The 19,165-nt window shown below is 34.8% G+C and overlaps 2 protein-coding genes across 2 annotated transcripts; both read left to right on the forward strand.

Moving 5' to 3' along the window:
• Positions 1–1,195: 1,195 nt before the first annotated feature.
• LOC107799601 (bax inhibitor 1-like) lies at positions 1,196–4,230 on the forward strand. The gene is made up of 5 exons (XM_075239787.1): positions 1,196–1,366; positions 2,198–2,341; positions 2,433–2,524; positions 3,548–3,734; positions 3,973–4,230. Exons 1-5 carry the CDS (start codon positions 1,238–1,240, stop codon positions 4,162–4,164), a joined length of 744 nt encoding a protein of 247 aa, XP_075095888.1. The 5' UTR covers positions 1,196–1,237; the 3' UTR covers positions 4,165–4,230.
• A 1,302-nt stretch (positions 4,231–5,532) lies between these two features.
• Positions 5,533–8,257, forward strand: LOC107799600 (bax inhibitor 1-like). The gene is made up of 5 exons (XM_075239788.1): positions 5,533–5,677; positions 6,495–6,638; positions 6,731–6,822; positions 7,644–7,827; positions 7,952–8,257. The coding sequence occupies exons 1-5, from the start codon at positions 5,549–5,551 to the stop codon at positions 8,141–8,143; spliced, it is 741 nt and encodes a 246-aa protein (XP_075095889.1). The 5' UTR covers positions 5,533–5,548; the 3' UTR covers positions 8,144–8,257.
• The last annotated feature ends 10,908 nt before the right edge of the window (positions 8,258–19,165 follow it).

The raw sequence follows: 19,165 nt of genomic DNA on the forward strand, positions 1-19,165 counted from the left end.
GTCGGAACACCTTAGCGACCATTATTTTTCCGTCTAATTAAAAGCGGTCAGAAATCAGTCGCTTTTCCTCAATTTTCGACCGAAGTCGGTCGGTTTTCCTGGACGAAATTACCCAGTTTTTTAGTAGTGGTACTTCATATCAAAAATCGTGAGAACATTCAATCATGTTACATCATCCACTGCTATTACTTTTAATTATATAAAATTTTACAGTGACAAAGGGAGATCAAAGATTTCAATGTGTTAGATTTAGGAATTTTGAATGAATAAACCCAAAAAATAAAATACTTGATCGATCTCGATGAGATTGATATTCCAACCTTTCTTCTTAGAACGTATTGATTTGACTCCATAAGCAGGAAGGGTATTTGCATCTATACTAGTTTTGGGGTCATAATTAGAGTTATACCTACTTTGCATAAAATTTTGTAAGCCTACTCACTTTAGGATCAACTATAGACTTAACGGGTTTGTTTGAAAAAAAAATTAGTCTGAAGTGTAATGGACTTAAGGCCAATTAAGATGCACTTTGCAAAAATTATACTTAAGATGCGTTTAAACCCAAATAGGTATGAAGTGCAACAAATATTTCCATGCACTTAATTATTAAACCATTGGACTCTTTGAAGTACAAATATACATTAAAATAGTTATTAAGAAATATAACATTATTATATATGGTATAAAGAGAGGAGCATGGGTTCACATGCCCCAGGCTCCAACATATAGATACGCCCCTGCAAACACAATATTAAGTTGATTAAAGATTTTAAACTAAGTGCAAATATAATAAAAATTGCAAGTTACCATAAGAATAGAAGTAAATAAAAATACAAGAAGCTATGATATGAAAAGTATACATTGAGAATAGGAATAAGGCTTAAAACAATTTGATGGAGTAGTAATTTTAAAAAAATCAAATCAAAAGAGGAAAAAGAAAAGGAAATAGAAATTCCACACAAAATTTACATTTCCAAAATCTCTCCCCTTCCCGCCAACGACCAAAGCCTGGAGATTCTTCTTCTTATTCTTTGGCGAAAATACCCCTATTTGTTCCCGAAACTCATCCCATTATCCGAAGCTAAAACCGTAAATATCCCCAAAAGAGTAACCGCGAGTGGCAGTCGTTGGTAACGAACTTAGCAAAGTCTCTTTTCTGTATAACAAACTATAAGCACAGCTCACATTCTTCATTTTCTCGATCAGTTTTCCTTTTTTCGCTCTCTGCAAAAAAAAAATGAAATTCACTGAGATGAAACTCCACGCCATGAATGCTGTGAAAGCGTACTTCAAAAGGAATTGGAAAAAAGAAGATATGATGAATTCTCAGGAAATTCCCCTGCACGCTTACAAATGCTTGAAGAAGGTACAAATTCCCCTTCTTTTTAATCACAAAACTTAAGAATTAGTGTTTCGATAAAAAAGTTGATTATGAAAAATGTTGTAATTCAATCAATTATAAATCGAGAGACTATGAAATCAATTTTTTCTTTATTGTTAATCTTGTTATTGAAAGCTAAATCCCAGTTCTTAAATTTTGATGGTTGATGATCAATTTCATCTCAGAAGATTCTAAAGTATTACCTAGCTAGATAGTCAGTTTGTTTTTAACAATTCAGTAAAGGCAACATGCTAGTTCGTATACTTGTTCTTACAGTTCAGTAAGAAATAAGGAATTTCGATTCTCAGAAGATTTTAAAGTATTGCCGTACTTTTTACTTTTATTAAATGATTCCGAGTTACATGTAACTTTTCTTTAGCATTTCGAATCAGTTGCTATTGAAGCCTCGCTCCCTATACAGCCTTGAAAGTTGTATATTGCACACTTTTACTTGATTTATATGAGAGTATTTGACTGATGTAAAATTAAGATAATCATTTTATTTATATATCATGATAGTGGAAGAAAATATCAATATAATAGTCTAAAAATTGAATTAGTTTAATGTATTTAAATTCTTGAAAGCTTGAAGATAGTATAGAAATTGAATGGTGTAAAGTATCTCCTAACATCCCCAAAATGAAAGAGTATCACATAAGTTGGGTCGGAGGGATTAATTTGTTTCATGCAATTTCAGATTTCAGCTTCATATGTTTGATCTTTTCTTTCTTTGTAAACTTAGTTAGCTGGAAAATATGTGTTTTTGCTTCTATGGAGTTAAATTCATGTGATTGATAAGCCTTTGATGTTAAATAGGTATATCTTACCCTATTCTGTGCCCTGTTGAGCTCTACTGTTGGATCTTTCTTGCATTTGATCTGGGAAGCGGGGGGCTTCTTCACTGTCCTAATTTCAGCTGCAAGTATACTCTGCCTTTACTTTACACCAGCAATGAAAGTGGTACGTGATCGATGACTTGTAGATTTTCTTTGAAATTGTTGAATTATTCCTGAAGTCGCTTCTTCTTATCCCACATAATCTACCTCTGCAGAAGAAGAGGGTCTTATTCTTGATGATTGCTGCCTATTCGTTAGGGGCTTCTTTTGGACTTTTTACCGAATATCACTTTGGAATTGATCAAGGGTAAGACTCAAAAGATGTTAAAACACTGTTCGGATTTCTGTTGTTGAATGTACTTTTTACTGCTATCTTGTCATTTCATATTACCTGGAACCTGATTTTTGTAGTTTACAGAGAGAGGCTTTCTGATAATTACTTGTGGTCCCGTTATCCTTAGTAACTATAATCTGTAGATATATATAGTCCACATCCTAAATGGAAAAAATGGTATGTTTATTAGCTGCATAAGAAACTAATGTTTTCCATTTTATTTGAATCTCCTAACTGTTGACTTCTCTCTCTGTGAAAATTCTGAAATATGGACTTGTGAGAATTCCCTACCTAAATGTGCTGCTCTCTTTAACAAGACGAGGGCATTGGACTAGACGAATTGAATTAAAACAGTCATTCTCCATAGTGTTCTATATTATTCTTACGCGCAATAAGATAAAAGTGGCTACTGTAATGGCTATCCTACATGAGTAGTTAGGCTTTGACAGTTCAGAATTCGCATAACGTTTACCTTATGAATGAGCATATGACCAGCACTGGGTATTAGAATGTTGGTTTTTTATTAGGTTATAAGCTATTGATTTGTACTTCTAAATTGATGAGTTGTAATTGAGATTCCCATACCCTGGAATTACCCTCTCTTTCATGGCACTATGGGACTGGATTAGAGTTAGCAAAATGCATCTCATAGCTATGTGCTTCTTTGGAAACCTGAGGCAGTTTTCAAGTTCTTGCATTTTCGGCCAGGCCAAATGTTATAGCACTTAGAGTTCCAGATTTTGCGCTACTGCATTTGGATATTATTTTACCCCTGATGTCTGTTCCAATATGGCAAATGCATTTGTATTGCTCTGTTAATTTCCTACATTGTATTGCATCTTGATGAATTCAATAGAAGTTACATACTGCTTCAGTATGACAGTATGACAGTATGTGTCTAAGATTAGCCTCTGTGTTCTTTATTCCATATTTAAATAATGTTTCTAATCTGTGAGAAATATCTAAGTTCAGAAAGCATTCATGCTTGTTCTGCAGCTTCGTTTTCAGCTTCTTGGGAGGTACAACAATAGGCTTTGGAACTTTTTGGTTTGGAGCCATGTTAACAAGACAAAGGATCGATCTCTACATCGGTTGCCTGCTTCATTCTTACGCCTTTATGTACCTGTGGTTTGTCACTGCTTCTGACATCTTTGGCGGCCACACAACCCGTTGGATGATAAAGGTAACCAGTCGTAGACTTCTCTCAGTTCCCATGCATGTTCCTTAGTTGTATATGAACAAGGACGGATTTGTTCCTTAGTTGTATATGAACAAGGACGCATTTAGAGCGAGTTATGCCCTGAAATATTCATTACTTTTGGCTTAAACTAATACATTCATATTGAACCTACTGACTCTAGTTCTAAATTTGCCTGTGTCTATGAATGAATAGTATGACTGACTTGAACTGCTTCTAATAGGTACTCGCTGTGCTTGCATTGTACATGGGATACTTTGTGATATATAGCCAAGAGATACTGTACAATGCTCGCTATGGAGATGTTAACTTTGTCAACTGCACATTCACCGTCTTCTTCCATTTACCAGCTATAGTGGTCCATGCTGCTAGAGTATATCTGGTTGCAGAAAGTGAGCACTACAGACAGAATTAAAGCTTTAACGATACAATAAAGCTACCATTTCGCCTTGGGAACTAACTATAGAATAAATAGTGAGTAGAATGCGCAGCTTAAAAGATGGGAAACTACAAATGATGTACAAATATTCCTCTAATTGTGACTACTACAGTTTACTGATTGAATTTGGAATTCGTTGTCTGAAGCGAAGTGCTTTGAATGTTTCTTGGCGGATACTGATTGTTGATTACCCCAGAGATATACTTTGCAATTAAGAAACTTTTGAATAGAATATAGATAATTGTTCTTCTTCTTTTCAGGACAGTGCAATAAAGACTATATGTCTTTTAAGTGATCAAACAATTACCTACTTAACTCAACAACAACAACAACCCAGTATAATCCCATTAGTGGGGTCTGGGAAGGGTAGTGTGTACGCAGACCTTACCCCTACCCTGGGGTAAAGAGGCTGTTTCCGATAGACCCTCGTCTCCCTCCCTCCAAGAACTCCTCACCTTGCTCTTGGGGTGACTCGAACTCACAACCTCTTGGTTGGAAGTGGAAGATGCTCACCACTAGAGCAACCCGAGCAAATTGAACTGTTACAGTTTCAAATTTAGAGGTCTCATTAGAACCATATGTGAAGAGTAAGCACTCAACTTTTACTTTATTACACCTAAGTCAATAAACTATTTTTCTAACAAAAATTAGTCACTCAACTTTATTTAAGTAGTACTAAAATCACAAAACTATTTTTGTACCAAAAGCCACTCAAATTTGCATAAGTATTATAGAACATATATCCTTTATTTTCTCCCAGTGACTTTACTAAGCAAATTTGAGTGACTTTTTGTTACAAAATAATAGGAGTAGTTTAATGACTTTAAGATAAAATTGAGTAACTTTTTCATTACAAAATTCATGCTAATTTAATAACTTTGATATGATAAAGTAAAAGTTAAGTGAATACTCATGAAATTATCTATGTGGGTTGTCCCAAAGTTTTGCCATTGGAAGCTAAAAATATGAAAAATATAGATAGAGAATAGGAAAGAGGTTTTAAACAATTTGACAACTTCGCCCATGCAAGTACTTAATTTAAAACTTTATTACCAAAAAATAAAAGAAATAAATGGAAATAGAAACTCCCAGCAAATCTTATACATCCTTCCCGCCAACGATCTGAACATGAAGATTCATTTTCTTTGCTTCTTTGACAAAAACCCCCCTACGATATTTCCAATAATCGGGTAATAACAGAAAGCTAAAACCGTAAATATTCCCAAAAAGAGTAATGGCAAGGGCAGTCGCTGATAACGAACTTAGGAACGAACTCTTTTCTGTATAACTTACTACAAACACAGCTCTCATTCCTCACTTTCCCATTCTGTTTCTCTGCAAAAATAAAATTAAAAATAAAATGAAGTTCTCTGAGATGAAACTCCATGCCATGAATGCTGTGAAAGCGTACTTCAAAAGGGACTGGGAAAGAAAAGACCTAACGAATCAAGGGGAAATTCCACTATACGCTTACAAATGCTTGAAGAAGGTACATTTATTCTGAAAGTTTCCTTTTTCTTTCTTTCGCTTGATCGAAAACGTGAATTTTTTTTCTTCTTTGAAGTTTTTGCGTGTTTGTCTCTGCTCTGATGTTTTTAGTCACTCGATAACTGTTTGGATAAAAATGTTGAATTACGAAAAGATGTTGTAATTCCAGAAATTTTGTCAAAGATTTTTCGTTATTATGATCTTGTTATTGGTAGCTGATAAGATGATGTGAAATCCCAAATGTTATATCTTCAGTATTGATGAATTTTGGTTTTCAGAAGATTTTCGATTATTGCGTGACAATAATTATTTTGTATACTTATCTCAGCGATGGCTAAATTGTTTTAGCGTTTGAGTTTTGTTGCTCCCTGTTCAGTTTTCGAAGTTGTTTTTGAGTTAAACTTCACCCTCTGCTGTTATTTGTATGAGAATATTTGGCTGATGCGAATTTAAGATATTATCATTATATGATAATGGAAGAAATATCAAAGTAATAGTTGGAATAGTTTGATAGAATAAAACATCACATTGAAGATTATAATTTGAATAGTTTAGCGGATTTGAATTCTTGAAAGCTTGAAGGTAGCATTAAAATTGAATGGTGTCAAATAGTTTTTTAACATCTCAAAATGAAAGAGTATCATATAAATTGGGGACGCGAGATCAATTGTTTCATATATGTCTCTGATCTTTGCTTTCTTTGTGAACCTAGTTAGCTTGGAAACATGCGTTTTCGCCTCTACATCGAAATATAGATTCCTCTACAGCCCCAGTTTGTCTTTTTTCCCTGTGATTGAATTTCTTTTGATGTTAAATAGGTATATCTTACCCTATTCTGTGCCCTGTTGAGCTCTACTGTTGGATCTTTCTTGCATTTGATCTGGGAAGCGGGGGGCTTCTTCACTGTCCTAATTTCAGCTGCAAGTATACTCTGCCTTTACTCTACACCACCATTACTAGTGGTACGTGATGGCTTTATAGATTTAGTTAAGTATAAATTGGTGAATTGTTGTTAAAGTTGCTTCTTGTAATATCATATCTTCTACCTCTGCAGAGGCGGAGAGTGTTTTTCTTGATGGCTGCAGCATTTTGCTTTGGAGCTTCTGTTGGCCTTTTAACCGAATATCTCTTCGGCATTGATCAAGGGTAAAATATATCTTCAGATTTCAGTTGTTGAAGTTCTCTATTGTTGCTTTTTATCTTGTGACATCATATTATCAGGAGCTGACTTTTGCTGTCTTCAATTATATACAGACAGAGGCTTTATGTTTATTGGATGCTTGTGATTCCATATCTTAAAAATACTACTAATAATAATCCAAAGAAGTAATATTTGGTTTCCATTTTGAATTTGAACTCCTAAATGTTGACTACTCTCTTTGTGGAAGTCCTGACAATAAGAATTTGTGAGATTTTCCTGCCTGAATGTGCTGCTCTCTTTTACAAGATAAGGGCATTAGAATTGGATGAATTGACATAAAGCATAGTGAGCAGTAATGGCTATTGTACATGACCAGTTAGGTTTTCATAAAACACAGTGAGAAGTAATGGCTATTGTACATGAGCAGTTAGGTTTGCACAGTTTAGAATTCATTTTATGCGTTAGTAGCTTAGTTTGTTATTAGGCTATAAATTATGGTGTTGTACTTTTAAATGGTCAATGTATAAGTTCTGAATTTATGACTTGTAAGATTCCCTACCTTGGAAGTGCTTTTCTCTTTCATGAAACTAGGGACTGGAGTTGATGTATTGACATAACCAAAATCAATATGTTTATCATTTAATTTGCACCAACTACCAATTTGCTTTGCTCTGTTAACTTCCTACAATATTTTGCCTCTTGCTGAATTCAATAGCAGTTATTACTCCGCTGCTTTAGTATTTGTATTTAGTAAGCCTTTTTTGTTCTCTGTTTCCAATTTGAAGAATGTTTCTAATCTAGCTGAGGAATATTTTTCGTTTTGCAGCTTTGTTTTCAGCTTTCTGACAGCAACAACAATAGGCTTTGGCACTTTCTGGTGGGGAGCCATGAACACACGGCAAAGGAGGCTGTATAACCGTTGCCTGCTTATCTCTGATATCCTAATTTTCATCTGGCTTCAAATTGCTTCTGCCTTCTTTGGCGGCCACACTGCTCGTTGGAAGCTTCTGGTAAGCCATCCTTTATCTCTATATGAACACATTATAAGGACATGTTTAGCGATTCAATTGAACTCAGTTACTGTCGTCTGCTCGGATTATGTATACATATTATCTTCTGAATTGCTTGTGATAGGTATGGGTTGTGCTTGGATGGTACATGGGGTACAATCTTGTATATAGCAAAGAGGTGGTATATGATGCTCGTTTTGGAGATATTGACCCTGTAAACCGCACATTCACCCACTTGTTCCGTTTACCAGCTATAATTGTCCATTTCACCCGGCTAAGCGTGCGTGCAGCAATTCAGCGCTACAAACAGAATTAAAGCTGCTGCTGCTGCTACTACTACTACTTCGGTTGGGAACTGTAGAAATAAATAGCGAATAGAATGCATTTTAACAGATGAGAAACTGTAAATGATGTACAAATATTCCTTTGTGACCACTGCATTTTTACTAATTGAATTTTGTGAATGGTAGCATGAAGCGAAGTGCTCTGAATATTTCTTTGCAAAATATGATTGTTGCTTACCCCATATAGTTCAGTCCATATACATATGTCCAAGTGACACCAGGCCTACCAAGTTTTTCTTTCATTACATTGGGCTCTTCAAATTTGAGAGAGGACAAACAAGTAACAACAATGGGTTGCCCCATAGCCCGTTTATCAACAAACTATTGAAGGTTTACTTTGTCAAATCCTTTGGATGGAAACGTTAACCAATTTGCCAAAGAGAAGGATAAGGGATAGTACTATTTCCTTTGTTTGGTTAGAAACCAGATGAGAAGAATAATATTTTTCCCGAAGTCAGAAATATATACCAATACCATAAATAGAATCTCCAACCTATCTTAAGTAAATGAGTTCTATTATATGAATCTTTTGTATCAATTTTTTAAAGTTTTCAGTGGATTCATCGTACGTAGTTATACGATTTGTAAATTAATCATCTAACTTATCACAACTCTCTCTTTATCAGGATTTGATACTAACTACGTTTTGTGAAACTCGCCTAGATGGAGTTATAGCCGTGCGAAGATTCTGACACCACTAACAGAAAAATGATAAAGGGAAACTCATAATTTTGTCAATATTTTTAATCAACTTGGGATCTAGAGATTGGCGGCTGAGCTATGCTATGCTTCAAGTCTCTAAATTCAAGAAAACTTGAAGATGAAGAGAGAATTCCATAGCATTTTTGTTTCCACCGTTGAAATTCCATAACTAGTGAGAACTGGCATGAAATGAATCCACTGTATAACAGAAAAATTATGAAGGAATATATATATATGCAAGGACGGATTTAGTGTGTTATGCAGGTTCAACTGAAAATGATAAAGAAATATATAATGGCGTTTCAGATTATATACTCCAAAAATATGTTGCATTTTGTTTAAGAACAAGGAGAGCACTACCATTTATAAGGGATCACCCAATAATATTAGTACAATCAAATTACTCTCACTTAGCTTGATATGCCCCTTTTACTTCTCAAAGCACTCCAGCGTTGGATGAAGCTAGAGAACGAACTCTTATGCTAACAAAATAAAAGAAAATTTAACCAGGTAATATTCTCGAATAAAGAAATAGCTACTAGTATGCTGAGCTAAATGTTATTGTTAATTTCATTCTGCCTTACTTTGGGAACCTAATGAAGAATAAGAGAATATTAACTGGTTATCAAAAAGAAGAGAAACGCATCGGCTAATTGAAATGAAAATTGTCTAGTCTTTACATGTGATAATAGTATCTTAGTTCCAACTCGATATTTCTGGTGTATCTGCCTTGTTTTCCCAAAAATTAAGCAATCTTCACAAATGTGAGAACAAGAGCTGCTTCATATGATTCTCATGTAGGATTTGTTAGGATCGAGAACTCGGGTAGTGCGGAATTTAGCCAAACAACGGTATAATGACAATAACAAAGACAATGAAAGTTGATAACAACGGCAATTAAAGAAGATAAAGAAGACACCAATTTAACGTGGTTCGGTCAGTGTGACCTACGTCCACAAGCGGAGAGGAGCAATTTCACTATAACAATAAGAGTATAAAAGAGAGTACAAAATTAGAGTAAACACTTTAATTAATCCCAAATACCCTAAGAGAATAACCTCACAAGATCACTCCAAAAAAAGGATTCACACAAGTGTTTCCCAATACTAACTCTCATACAAAACACTCTTAATAAAGGAAGAAAGGAAGAAATAAGAAATGAAGACTCAAGTCTTGTTGGTGTGTGTAAAATGAACTAATGGCCTTCCCTTTTATAGGCAAAAAAGTTTTGGCCTCTTAGGTGTAAAAGAAGATATACAACTTGTGCAAATGATGTCTACCGCAAAATAAAATATTTTTGGGTCCCAAAGAATATTGTCAACAAAGTCTACACTTTCCAAAGATATTTATGCTTATATGAGATGGAGTCCATTAGCCAAAATATTGGTCATATTACAGGATTCATAAAGGTGTCGCATTTCAAGGTTAATAAGTGTTCTCATGCATGACAAGTATTTGATGAGCATGAATAATATTTATAAGAATTATTCAGTTTATTATATCTTGATAATTTAAAGAACTTTTAGGTTATTAATCTAATCTATAGGAGCAAGTAATCACCTTATCTTTTAGATTATTAATCACCTTTTATGATTATTATCAATGCCAGACCTGCTTATTTGTTTGGATTTTACTTGTCAGTTGTTTGGATAGTCTTGCTTAGAAGCCCAAGTAGTAGAGCACGCCCGTGCAAAATATATACATTGGCCCAATATCTAGACAGACTGACAAAAAATAAATTTTGTTATGGACTCTCACCTTGGTCAAGAGTCGAGGTAACGTGTAAGGAAATGGATACTACTACAAACAGTAATATAGAGCTAGTTATTTCTCCTGGGAATAGTTAATTGTTCTTCCACTTAAGTTTTCCCTTCACTTTCTTGCCAAACGTTAAGTTGATTTAGAGCTAATTTGTGAAGAGGAAGCCCGAACATATTGTAAAAATAGCAAGGGCTAACTAGTTTTCGAATTGGTAATTCAAAAATAGCCAGCGTTTGCAAAGTTATTGAAAAATAGTCACTATTTTGTCGTAACACGGACCGGTCCAGCATAATATACTAGAGATTGGTGCACCTATGTATGAACTTCCATCATATTATGCTGGAGCGGTATATTATACTGGAACTCCAATATAATATGCTGGAATTCCAGTATATTATACTGGAACTTCAGTATATTATGCTGGAATATTTTCCAAATTTTGAACAGTGTTTTCGTTCAGATTTATCTTTACATGAAAAGTGGCTAAATTTCTATTACTTTTGAAACTGTGACTATTTTTTAATTATCACTTATAAATCTGATTATTTTTGAATTTCTCCCGAACATATTCCAAAGCATAAGTTGGCCCATTTACCTAATTCCCCGAGACTCAAAAATTGACCAATGCCAAGCCCATACAAAGGTACCGACTAATTACAGCTTGGAAAGTATTGGGAAAATGACATTGTATAGTCACTCTCAAAATGACATTATATATATATTATGTATGTTATATATAAAAATTATGCAAATTTTATACACTTTTTCAGCTACTGAATATAAATAGTTTCTAGCGCGGGGCTAGAAGTGATAATATCCCGAAAATATTCTCTCTCCTATATATCTCTATCTGTCTTTCCTTTTCTTTTTAATGGAAAAAGGCATAAGTTCCATAGCATTGATCTTATCATGACTTAGAAAGTTGGTTTGGTCCCTAAATCCTAACTTTGCCATGAAGCTTCATATTTCAATCAGTTAAAGGTCAAAGGTGTTTGGCCCCTTGGCATGGATGCTAATGCTATCCCCCATTTCCTTTTCATGAGTGTGTGTGTGTGTGTGTTGTTACCTAAAAAGTTGAATTCCTTTTCTTTTGATGCATGCTAACACATTCTTTGGGGGACCTCTTCTTTTACCAAATAATAAAAACCTGCCCATGATGCACACAAATGCCAGATATATATACTTTTTGTTTCAAACTTTTTTTTCTTTTAGAAAAAGAAGAGAATTACAAGTATTATCATATGTTTTCTCATTCCAATATGTACATACATATATGCATATAGTTTCTCAAGTTTGAGATGTTTAATTAATACGGTTCCGGTCCATATTATTTGTCTTTTAACATTTTGCACATCTTTTTGAGGAAGAGATTTAATAGTCTTAATCATAAGGATATTTAACTAATATACCATTTATCTCTCTTGAATCTCTCATTTAATTAACACTCCATTAATTAAAATCAAAGATAAATCTGTGAAAACGTAGTACATACATTTGATTTTTCTAAAAGGATTGTCCAATATTTTTTAAATAATTTAATTTGCCAAAACGAATAATATTTGGAACCTAAATGAGTACCTTAAAAGAAATAAGTGTATTTTTTGAATAATGCATGTAATTACGAAGTAGAAGAATAGAGATTTCTTGGTTCCTTCATACATTGAATTGGGTGTTTTGCTGATCTTTTTTGTTGTTTGGATTTACCAATTACCATGTGTTGTTTTCTTAGCCAGTAGTTTTTAACCATTGTATCAAATTATATTCTATTTTTCCCATACACAATGCTAGTGCTTTGTGTTGGATCCTGAACTCCATAATTGAAAAAAGCAAAGGTTAAATAATCTCCTTTGACCTCCCAAAATGCAAAGAACCACGCCAACCAAGAAGCTTGAGGCACCATCACCAATTCACCACTATGGCCACCTAAATGGGCAGCTCTTCTATCAACAATAAAATAAAATAAAATACATACAAAGAATATATAGCTTGCTTTTTCTTATTTTTCTTTTTTTCCCCCTTAATGTGAAGTCGCCAATTTAGAAGAGTGAGTAGAGGATATTTAAAATAAGCTTTGGGGGGGGGGGGGGGTGATGAAGTTAGCTTATTTTAGTGTGAAGGTTTTATTTGAAATTTCAAGATTAAGAGGGGGTGTTTCCTTGAGGCTTGTTTTTGCGCTTTTAACACATTTAGTTGCTTGGCAATAAATATTTACATTAATATATATATATATATATATATATGCGCTCTCCGGGTAGGGGTGTTGAGTTGTGTACGTCTTACCCTTCCCTGACCCCACTTGTGAGAATCCACTAGATTTGTTGTTGTTGTTGAGCGGGCGACTATCTAAGTTAATTTCTTTTATTTTTCTTTTCCCCTCAAATGAAATATCATGTAAAAAAAATTTAATCTATGATATCAGATTTCGATGAAAATAACTCCCTCTATCAAATCAAATATAAGTGATAATCTTTCTTGGTTTAGGGAAGGATGATCTCCATTCAAAGTGCAGTCGAGCCAAAATATTAAATTATTATTTTATTTGTCTTAAATTTTGATGAACATATAATTCAATAGATATACCGAAAGAGGGTAGCATATACTTCTTGAAGTAGTCGAGTTATGCTTAATTGATTGATCTGAACACTATTGTCATAAATAAAGAAACTTGTATACGGTCAAAATCGAGCTTGGCCTTCGTATGACTAATCGAGACTGGAACATAATAGGTTAAGGTTCTAACTCGTGTAATATCGAATCATGAGGCGAGGTTTGAGTGTCGAGCTCGTGACCTAGAGACCGATCGAGATCGAGATCGTCCAAGATCGAGACCGAGCAAGATAGAGATCGAGCGAGACCGAGGGAAGCTTATCGAGCCAAAAAACATAAAGTCAGAGTATCCGTAATTGGGCGAGAATCACAGCAGAAATCCCGGTGCATATCAAGGAGAGGACAATTAATTAACCTATCATGAGATCCCTTACTGTATTTAGAATTATATCAAGAGTAAGACTCTCCTATTATATAAAGGGGATCTAATCATTTGAAGAAGGGTATTAGATTTTACGCAATAAAAAAATAATATAATGTCTTTCTTCTGGTTTTCAATATTTGTGTTACACCTCACAGTATTACGACAATGTTATACCCCGTAGTAGTGTACGTTGGAATTGTCGTAAGATAATTGACATCAGTTCAAGGACAAGATTATTTTGAGGTTATAAGTATTATGTGCTATATTTCGCGTTTTCGTACGTTAAAGTTTCGTCGTAAGTTAATCGACGTAGATTCGGGAATGAGATTTTTTTGAAGTAATAAGCATTTATGCTATTTATAACAGGCGATAAGTAAGTGTCGTGAAGGTTAGAGGGTAAACGAATCAAAGAAAATGAGTTTCGTTGAAGGTTATCAATTTGGGATAAAATACGGTCCGAACTATAATACCCGATTATTATTGACTAGTGTCATACAAGGTACCACTTGACCATGATAGTCGATCACGCCCAACTATGCCTTATAAAAAGTACTAAGTGGTCGTTGCAAATTAATCTGGTTTACAAGTCCGGAGTCGAATCCCACAGAGAACTAAGGCTCAGCTACAGTTGTTCAATATCGCTAAAAAATACAAGTCCAAATAATTTCCTAATTATAAAGATTATAATATTTATTTTTATCTAATTAACTAACAAATACTATAAAGCAGTAAAATTATCAACTAACAAGGATGAAATTTAGACAAGACTAAGGAGGTCTAGAGTTATGATTTTCCCAATTGTCGGAATCCTTCCCGCTATGCCTTTTATAATTTCGCGTAAGTTTTCTCTACCAATCATGAGCGCTTTGAGTGTCGTAACTCTCTCTCCCGAGTAATTACCACAATTTACTAGACATATTCTCCCGAATTACGCTAGCTGACATTAAATACAGCTCACTTGGATCGCATCAAATTTTCGTTATCCCTAATCCCACCTTTAAACCCTCTGTATTTATCCCTCATATACATTAGGAGTGATGTTGTTCAATAATTACCTAAATATGCACTCTTTCCCGAGATACACACTAAATAGGCACAGCCGATTGAGATCTCTTCAACCAACTACAATATAAATGTAGTTGAACAAATAGAGAAATCCAACGGCTCAATTACATAAAACCATAACAAGAATTTATCCTACAAAAGGTTCTATCAAAACTCTAGATAACAAATTAGCTATTCATAATAGTATGCGTAATTACAATACTAGAATTCATAACCAATAATGAAAATAGGAAGAAGGAAGTGAAAAACTCGTAGAAGAATTCCCCGCCTTGCTCCTAGTGTGTTCTTGCCTCCTTAGGTCAAATTCGTGTCCAAATCTCTAATGTCGGTCTCTCGCTGTCCAATTTTCCTCAAAAGTGGAATTTTAAGGTCTATTTATATGTGTAGGAAAAGACCTAAATGTGTATGTCAAGTCCTAGTCAAACCAGGAGACGAAATAAGTTTTCAAAACTCGAAATGTGCACGCCCAGACCTAGCCTCGCGAGGCATTACGCTTGGTGGACCTCGCCCCAGGCATGGCGTCGCCAAGTATATAGCCTGCTTGAGCTCGCCTCTACCTCGCCTCGCCAGCTCCTACGCGAGCTAAAGGCCTGGCGTCGCCAGGTATAAATCCTGCTATAAGCCTGGCTGCGCCAGCTTTCTCCTTTTCACTGTTCTCGAGCACGCTTTCAACGTTTAATTATCCCTTTTACTCTACTTTCATCTCCAATTCACCTACATATAAAATAGACTCTATTACGCGGAAATAAATTATAATTTATCATTAAAGTATATAAAATACAAGGCAAATAATGTACGAAATTATGGAATTATAGCCACACATCAATACTCCACACTTAAACATTGTTCGTCCTCGAGCAATTAAACTACACTTATAGACACAACTTCTTTTTTTAAGCTATTCCCTTAACTCATTACACTAAGAATGTTTAAAATAGTCTAAGCACTAAGGTGTAACATCTTCACCTCAAGATTTGACTCGCGAGTACCATGCATTATTCACAATTCACTCACTTACTCTAACATGGAGGTCAATGACATTACCTTTCCTTCATGAATCACGTTCCCTCACACAACAAAAGAGAGTAGTTCCATACAAAAAAATTTAAGAACACTTAGGAACTAAATATAGAAAGAATCCACTCACTCTCAGAAATAGCATTCATATGCCACAAAAGATGCACCATAGGCTTGCCCATAGTCTACTACTCTACTAATCAAGCTCATTCAGTCTAGGATCAAGTAGGACTTTATTTGGTTGTAATGTAGGCTACGGGTCGGGTAGGATATATTTGGATATAAAAGTGACAATATCTCCCTAAGCACTTTAATACATATACTTTAACATTCAAGCCCACACTTATGTCAAACCAAAACTCCACCTTCACATCAATGTATATTACCCCATACTTCTTTAAGCACAATTACATCAAAAGCCACCACCATCAAGGAATATTCTTCACGACAATACAACTATTTTTTTTTCTTTCTTTTTCAATTCAAGTGGATTTTATTTTATTTTTTAACACATTGCACCTTTCTCCTTATTTCATTGGTTCCACTCAAAAACCAAACCAACCACCCCACACTTTAATTTTTACAAAGTTCATAACAATTCAAGTGCTCATGAGAGGTGAAAAGGTTCAAATAGATGGTTAATTCAAACAATTGGGTAAGGCTTGTAGTGTGGTTGCCAAAGAAACAGGATTACAGGCTCAAAGGGGTTAACTATGATACATAACAATTAGGCGGGTAAAATATACATATCTGGCTCAACAAAAAAATGCCTATATCACTTTCAAGACTGAACAAAACTACTATTTCGCTTTGCAAACATACGGGGCAAGTTCTAGACATCAAATGCAATGCACAGAATAACACACAAAACTCACAACACATGGCACATAACTCACTCAGGATTGGATTCAGCAAGACACTCTAGTCAAAGCAGTTAAGCAAATTTAAAAATCTACAGTTTAAGGTACTTATATTAGAGTCAACAACTGAGCCTAAGCGTTACAACCAGAGTACTAACTATTCTCAAGGCATAACAAAGTTAAGAGATATCGATGCAATTCAATTCATCTCACACTCGCTCCTACTCCTAAAAAAATTCAAACTAACTACACCCGGTTTAAATAAAACCCTTGAAAAAGAACCACGACACAAAAAAAAAACCAAGGGGGAATTACTACACTACCTACAAAGAATTTTTTTTTTTTTTAAGACTTAGATCCCTCAATAAAAAATAATAATTAATTAAACTAACACAACTAAAATAACATAGAAAGTCACCCAGACAATCTCCTCACCCCACACTTAAAATTGTGCATTGTCCCCAATGCACATCATAATTAATAAGAGGGTAAAAGAAACTCCTTGGTAGGCCAAAGGTCGAAGCACTAGCAGCTCATGGGGTACTCAGACTTCTCCCAGACCTGGTCCTTCGTGCGGGTACCTCACACTTAGTTCCAACCATCTGGTTTGTTGTTGCATCCTTCCAATAGCTTTTCTTTCCATGCTCCTAGAAAACAAAAAATTGACACTACAAACATAATACAATTAAAAGAAATAAATAAATAAAAAAAGCAGTAAAGCTAGGTTGCCTCCCAACAAGCGCTTGATTTAATATCGCGGCACGACATGAACCGCTTTTTGCCTCCACCTCGAGACTATGAATTGAATCCCAAGTTTTTCTTCAAGCTTATGATTATGCTCTTGGGGTGGTACAAATTCTTGCAAGCCAAAAATTAGATAAAGTCTTATGCACTTTTTTGGCTCTCGACTGAGGAGTGTTACCTTGCCTAGATGGCCTTGAAATTTTTAAAATATAAGGCTCATCTGCCTCTTCATTTGACTCTTGCATTGGCTCATACAGATCAGTTTCCATTTCACCATCTGAACATAATTTAGAGAAGTGTTTGGAATGAGGTCCAACGCGCTCAAATATGTGAACTTCAAGATTGTCAACCTCCTCTACACCAATCACACTAGAGTCAACTAAATTTATATCTTCAACGTCCCTGATTGACTCTAGTATTACTTCTTCACCATCGGCGTCCTCAAATTCTAGTTGGTTAGATTGTTGGTGTTCTACTCTGACCTCTTCCATTAGAACCTCAATTTCGGTATCTATTCCATGCTCTTCTTGGCTACTATCCCCAACACTAGCTTGTTGAGCATTAAATACTTCAACCAATTTACTCACTTGTGCCTCCAGGTTGTGAATAGTTTACTCTTGCCTTTCTATCTGCAACTGTCTTTTATTATTTTGTTCCACAAGGCACTTTAACATATCATTGATCTCTTTCAGGTATTCATCCCTGGGTTCTTTATTCCTATTAACTTCACAAGAAAAAGAAAAACCATCAAAGTAAGGGGTTGGGAGAAAATAAGAAATATAAGCACAATCATGAAAGTGATCATCTTGACCACCATACATATCACACACATTCCACACATAAGATTGAGTTGGTGCACATAACTCGCTCTCGGGAATATTTTGATAATTTTGTCATGGTTGTTTTCCTCCATAATATGTATAAGGAGGATTAAAAGTAGAATTACCAACATCAAAACTCTCATAATTCCAAGATGCCATATTTTTAAAATCAACAAGTAAAACAAAAGTAAAAAAAAAATCAAATACAAAAAAAAAAAGTTCAAACTTGAAACTTAGCAATACGTACACCTACAACTACACTGTTAGTTCCTCGGCAACGACGTCAAAATTTGATCACGCCCAACTATGTCTTATAAAAAGGACTAAGCGGTCGTTGCAAATATAATCTGATTTACAAGTCCGGAGTCGAATCCCACAGAGAACTAAGGCTCAACTACAATTGTTCAATATCGCTAAGAAACACAAGTCCAAACAATTTCCTAATTATAAAGATTATAATATTTATTTTTCTCTAATTAACTAACAAATACTATAAAGCAGTAAAATTATCAACTAAGAAGGATGAAATTTTAGGCAAGACTAAGGAGGTCTAGAGTTATGATTTCTCCAATTGTCGGAATCCTTCCCGCTATGCCTTCTATAATTTCGCGTAAGTTTTCTCTACCGATCATGAGTGCTCTGAGTGTCGTAACTCTCTCCCGAATAATTACCATAATTTACTAGACATATTCTCCCGAATTATGCTAGCTGGCATTAAGTACGTCTCACTCGGATCGCACCAAGGTTTCGTTATCCCTAATCCCACTTTTAAACCCTCTGTATTTATCCCTCATACACGTTAGGAGTGATGTTGCTCAACAATTATCTAAATATGCACTCTCTCCCGATTTATACATACTAAATAGGCTCAGTCGATTGAGAGCTCTTCAACCAACCACAATATAAATGTAGTTGAACAAATAGAAAAATCCAACGGTTCAATTATATAAAACCATAACAAGAATTTATCCTACAAAAGGTTCTATCAAAACTCTTGATAACAAATTAGCTATTCATAATAGTATGCATAACTATAATACTAGAATTCATAAC

This window comes from Nicotiana tabacum, chromosome 19 (genome assembly GCF_000715075.1).
Source record: "Nicotiana tabacum cultivar K326 chromosome 19, ASM71507v2, whole genome shotgun sequence".
Classification (NCBI taxonomy): domain Eukaryota; kingdom Viridiplantae; phylum Streptophyta; class Magnoliopsida; order Solanales; family Solanaceae; genus Nicotiana; species Nicotiana tabacum.

Excerpts from the sequence above, each read along its gene's own strand:
- LOC107799601 (XM_075239787.1), top strand. The coding sequence starts at position 1,238 with ATGAAATTCACTGAGATGAAACTCCACGCCATGAATGCTGTGAAAGCG. Across the intron at positions 2,342-2,432 it reads TTACACCAGCAATGAAAGTG|AAGAAGAGGGTCTTATTCTT; the intron begins GTACGTGATCGA and ends CTACCTCTGCAG. Across the intron at positions 3,735-3,972 it reads CAACCCGTTGGATGATAAAG|GTACTCGCTGTGCTTGCATT; the intron begins GTAACCAGTCGT and ends TGCTTCTAATAG.
- LOC107799600 (XM_075239788.1), top strand. The coding sequence starts at position 5,549 with ATGAAGTTCTCTGAGATGAAACTCCATGCCATGAATGCTGTGAAAGCG. Across the intron at positions 5,678-6,494 it reads CTTACAAATGCTTGAAGAAG|GTATATCTTACCCTATTCTG; the intron begins GTACATTTATTC and ends GATGTTAAATAG. Across the intron at positions 6,823-7,643 it reads CTCTTCGGCATTGATCAAGG|CTTTGTTTTCAGCTTTCTGA; the intron begins GTAAAATATATC and ends TTCGTTTTGCAG.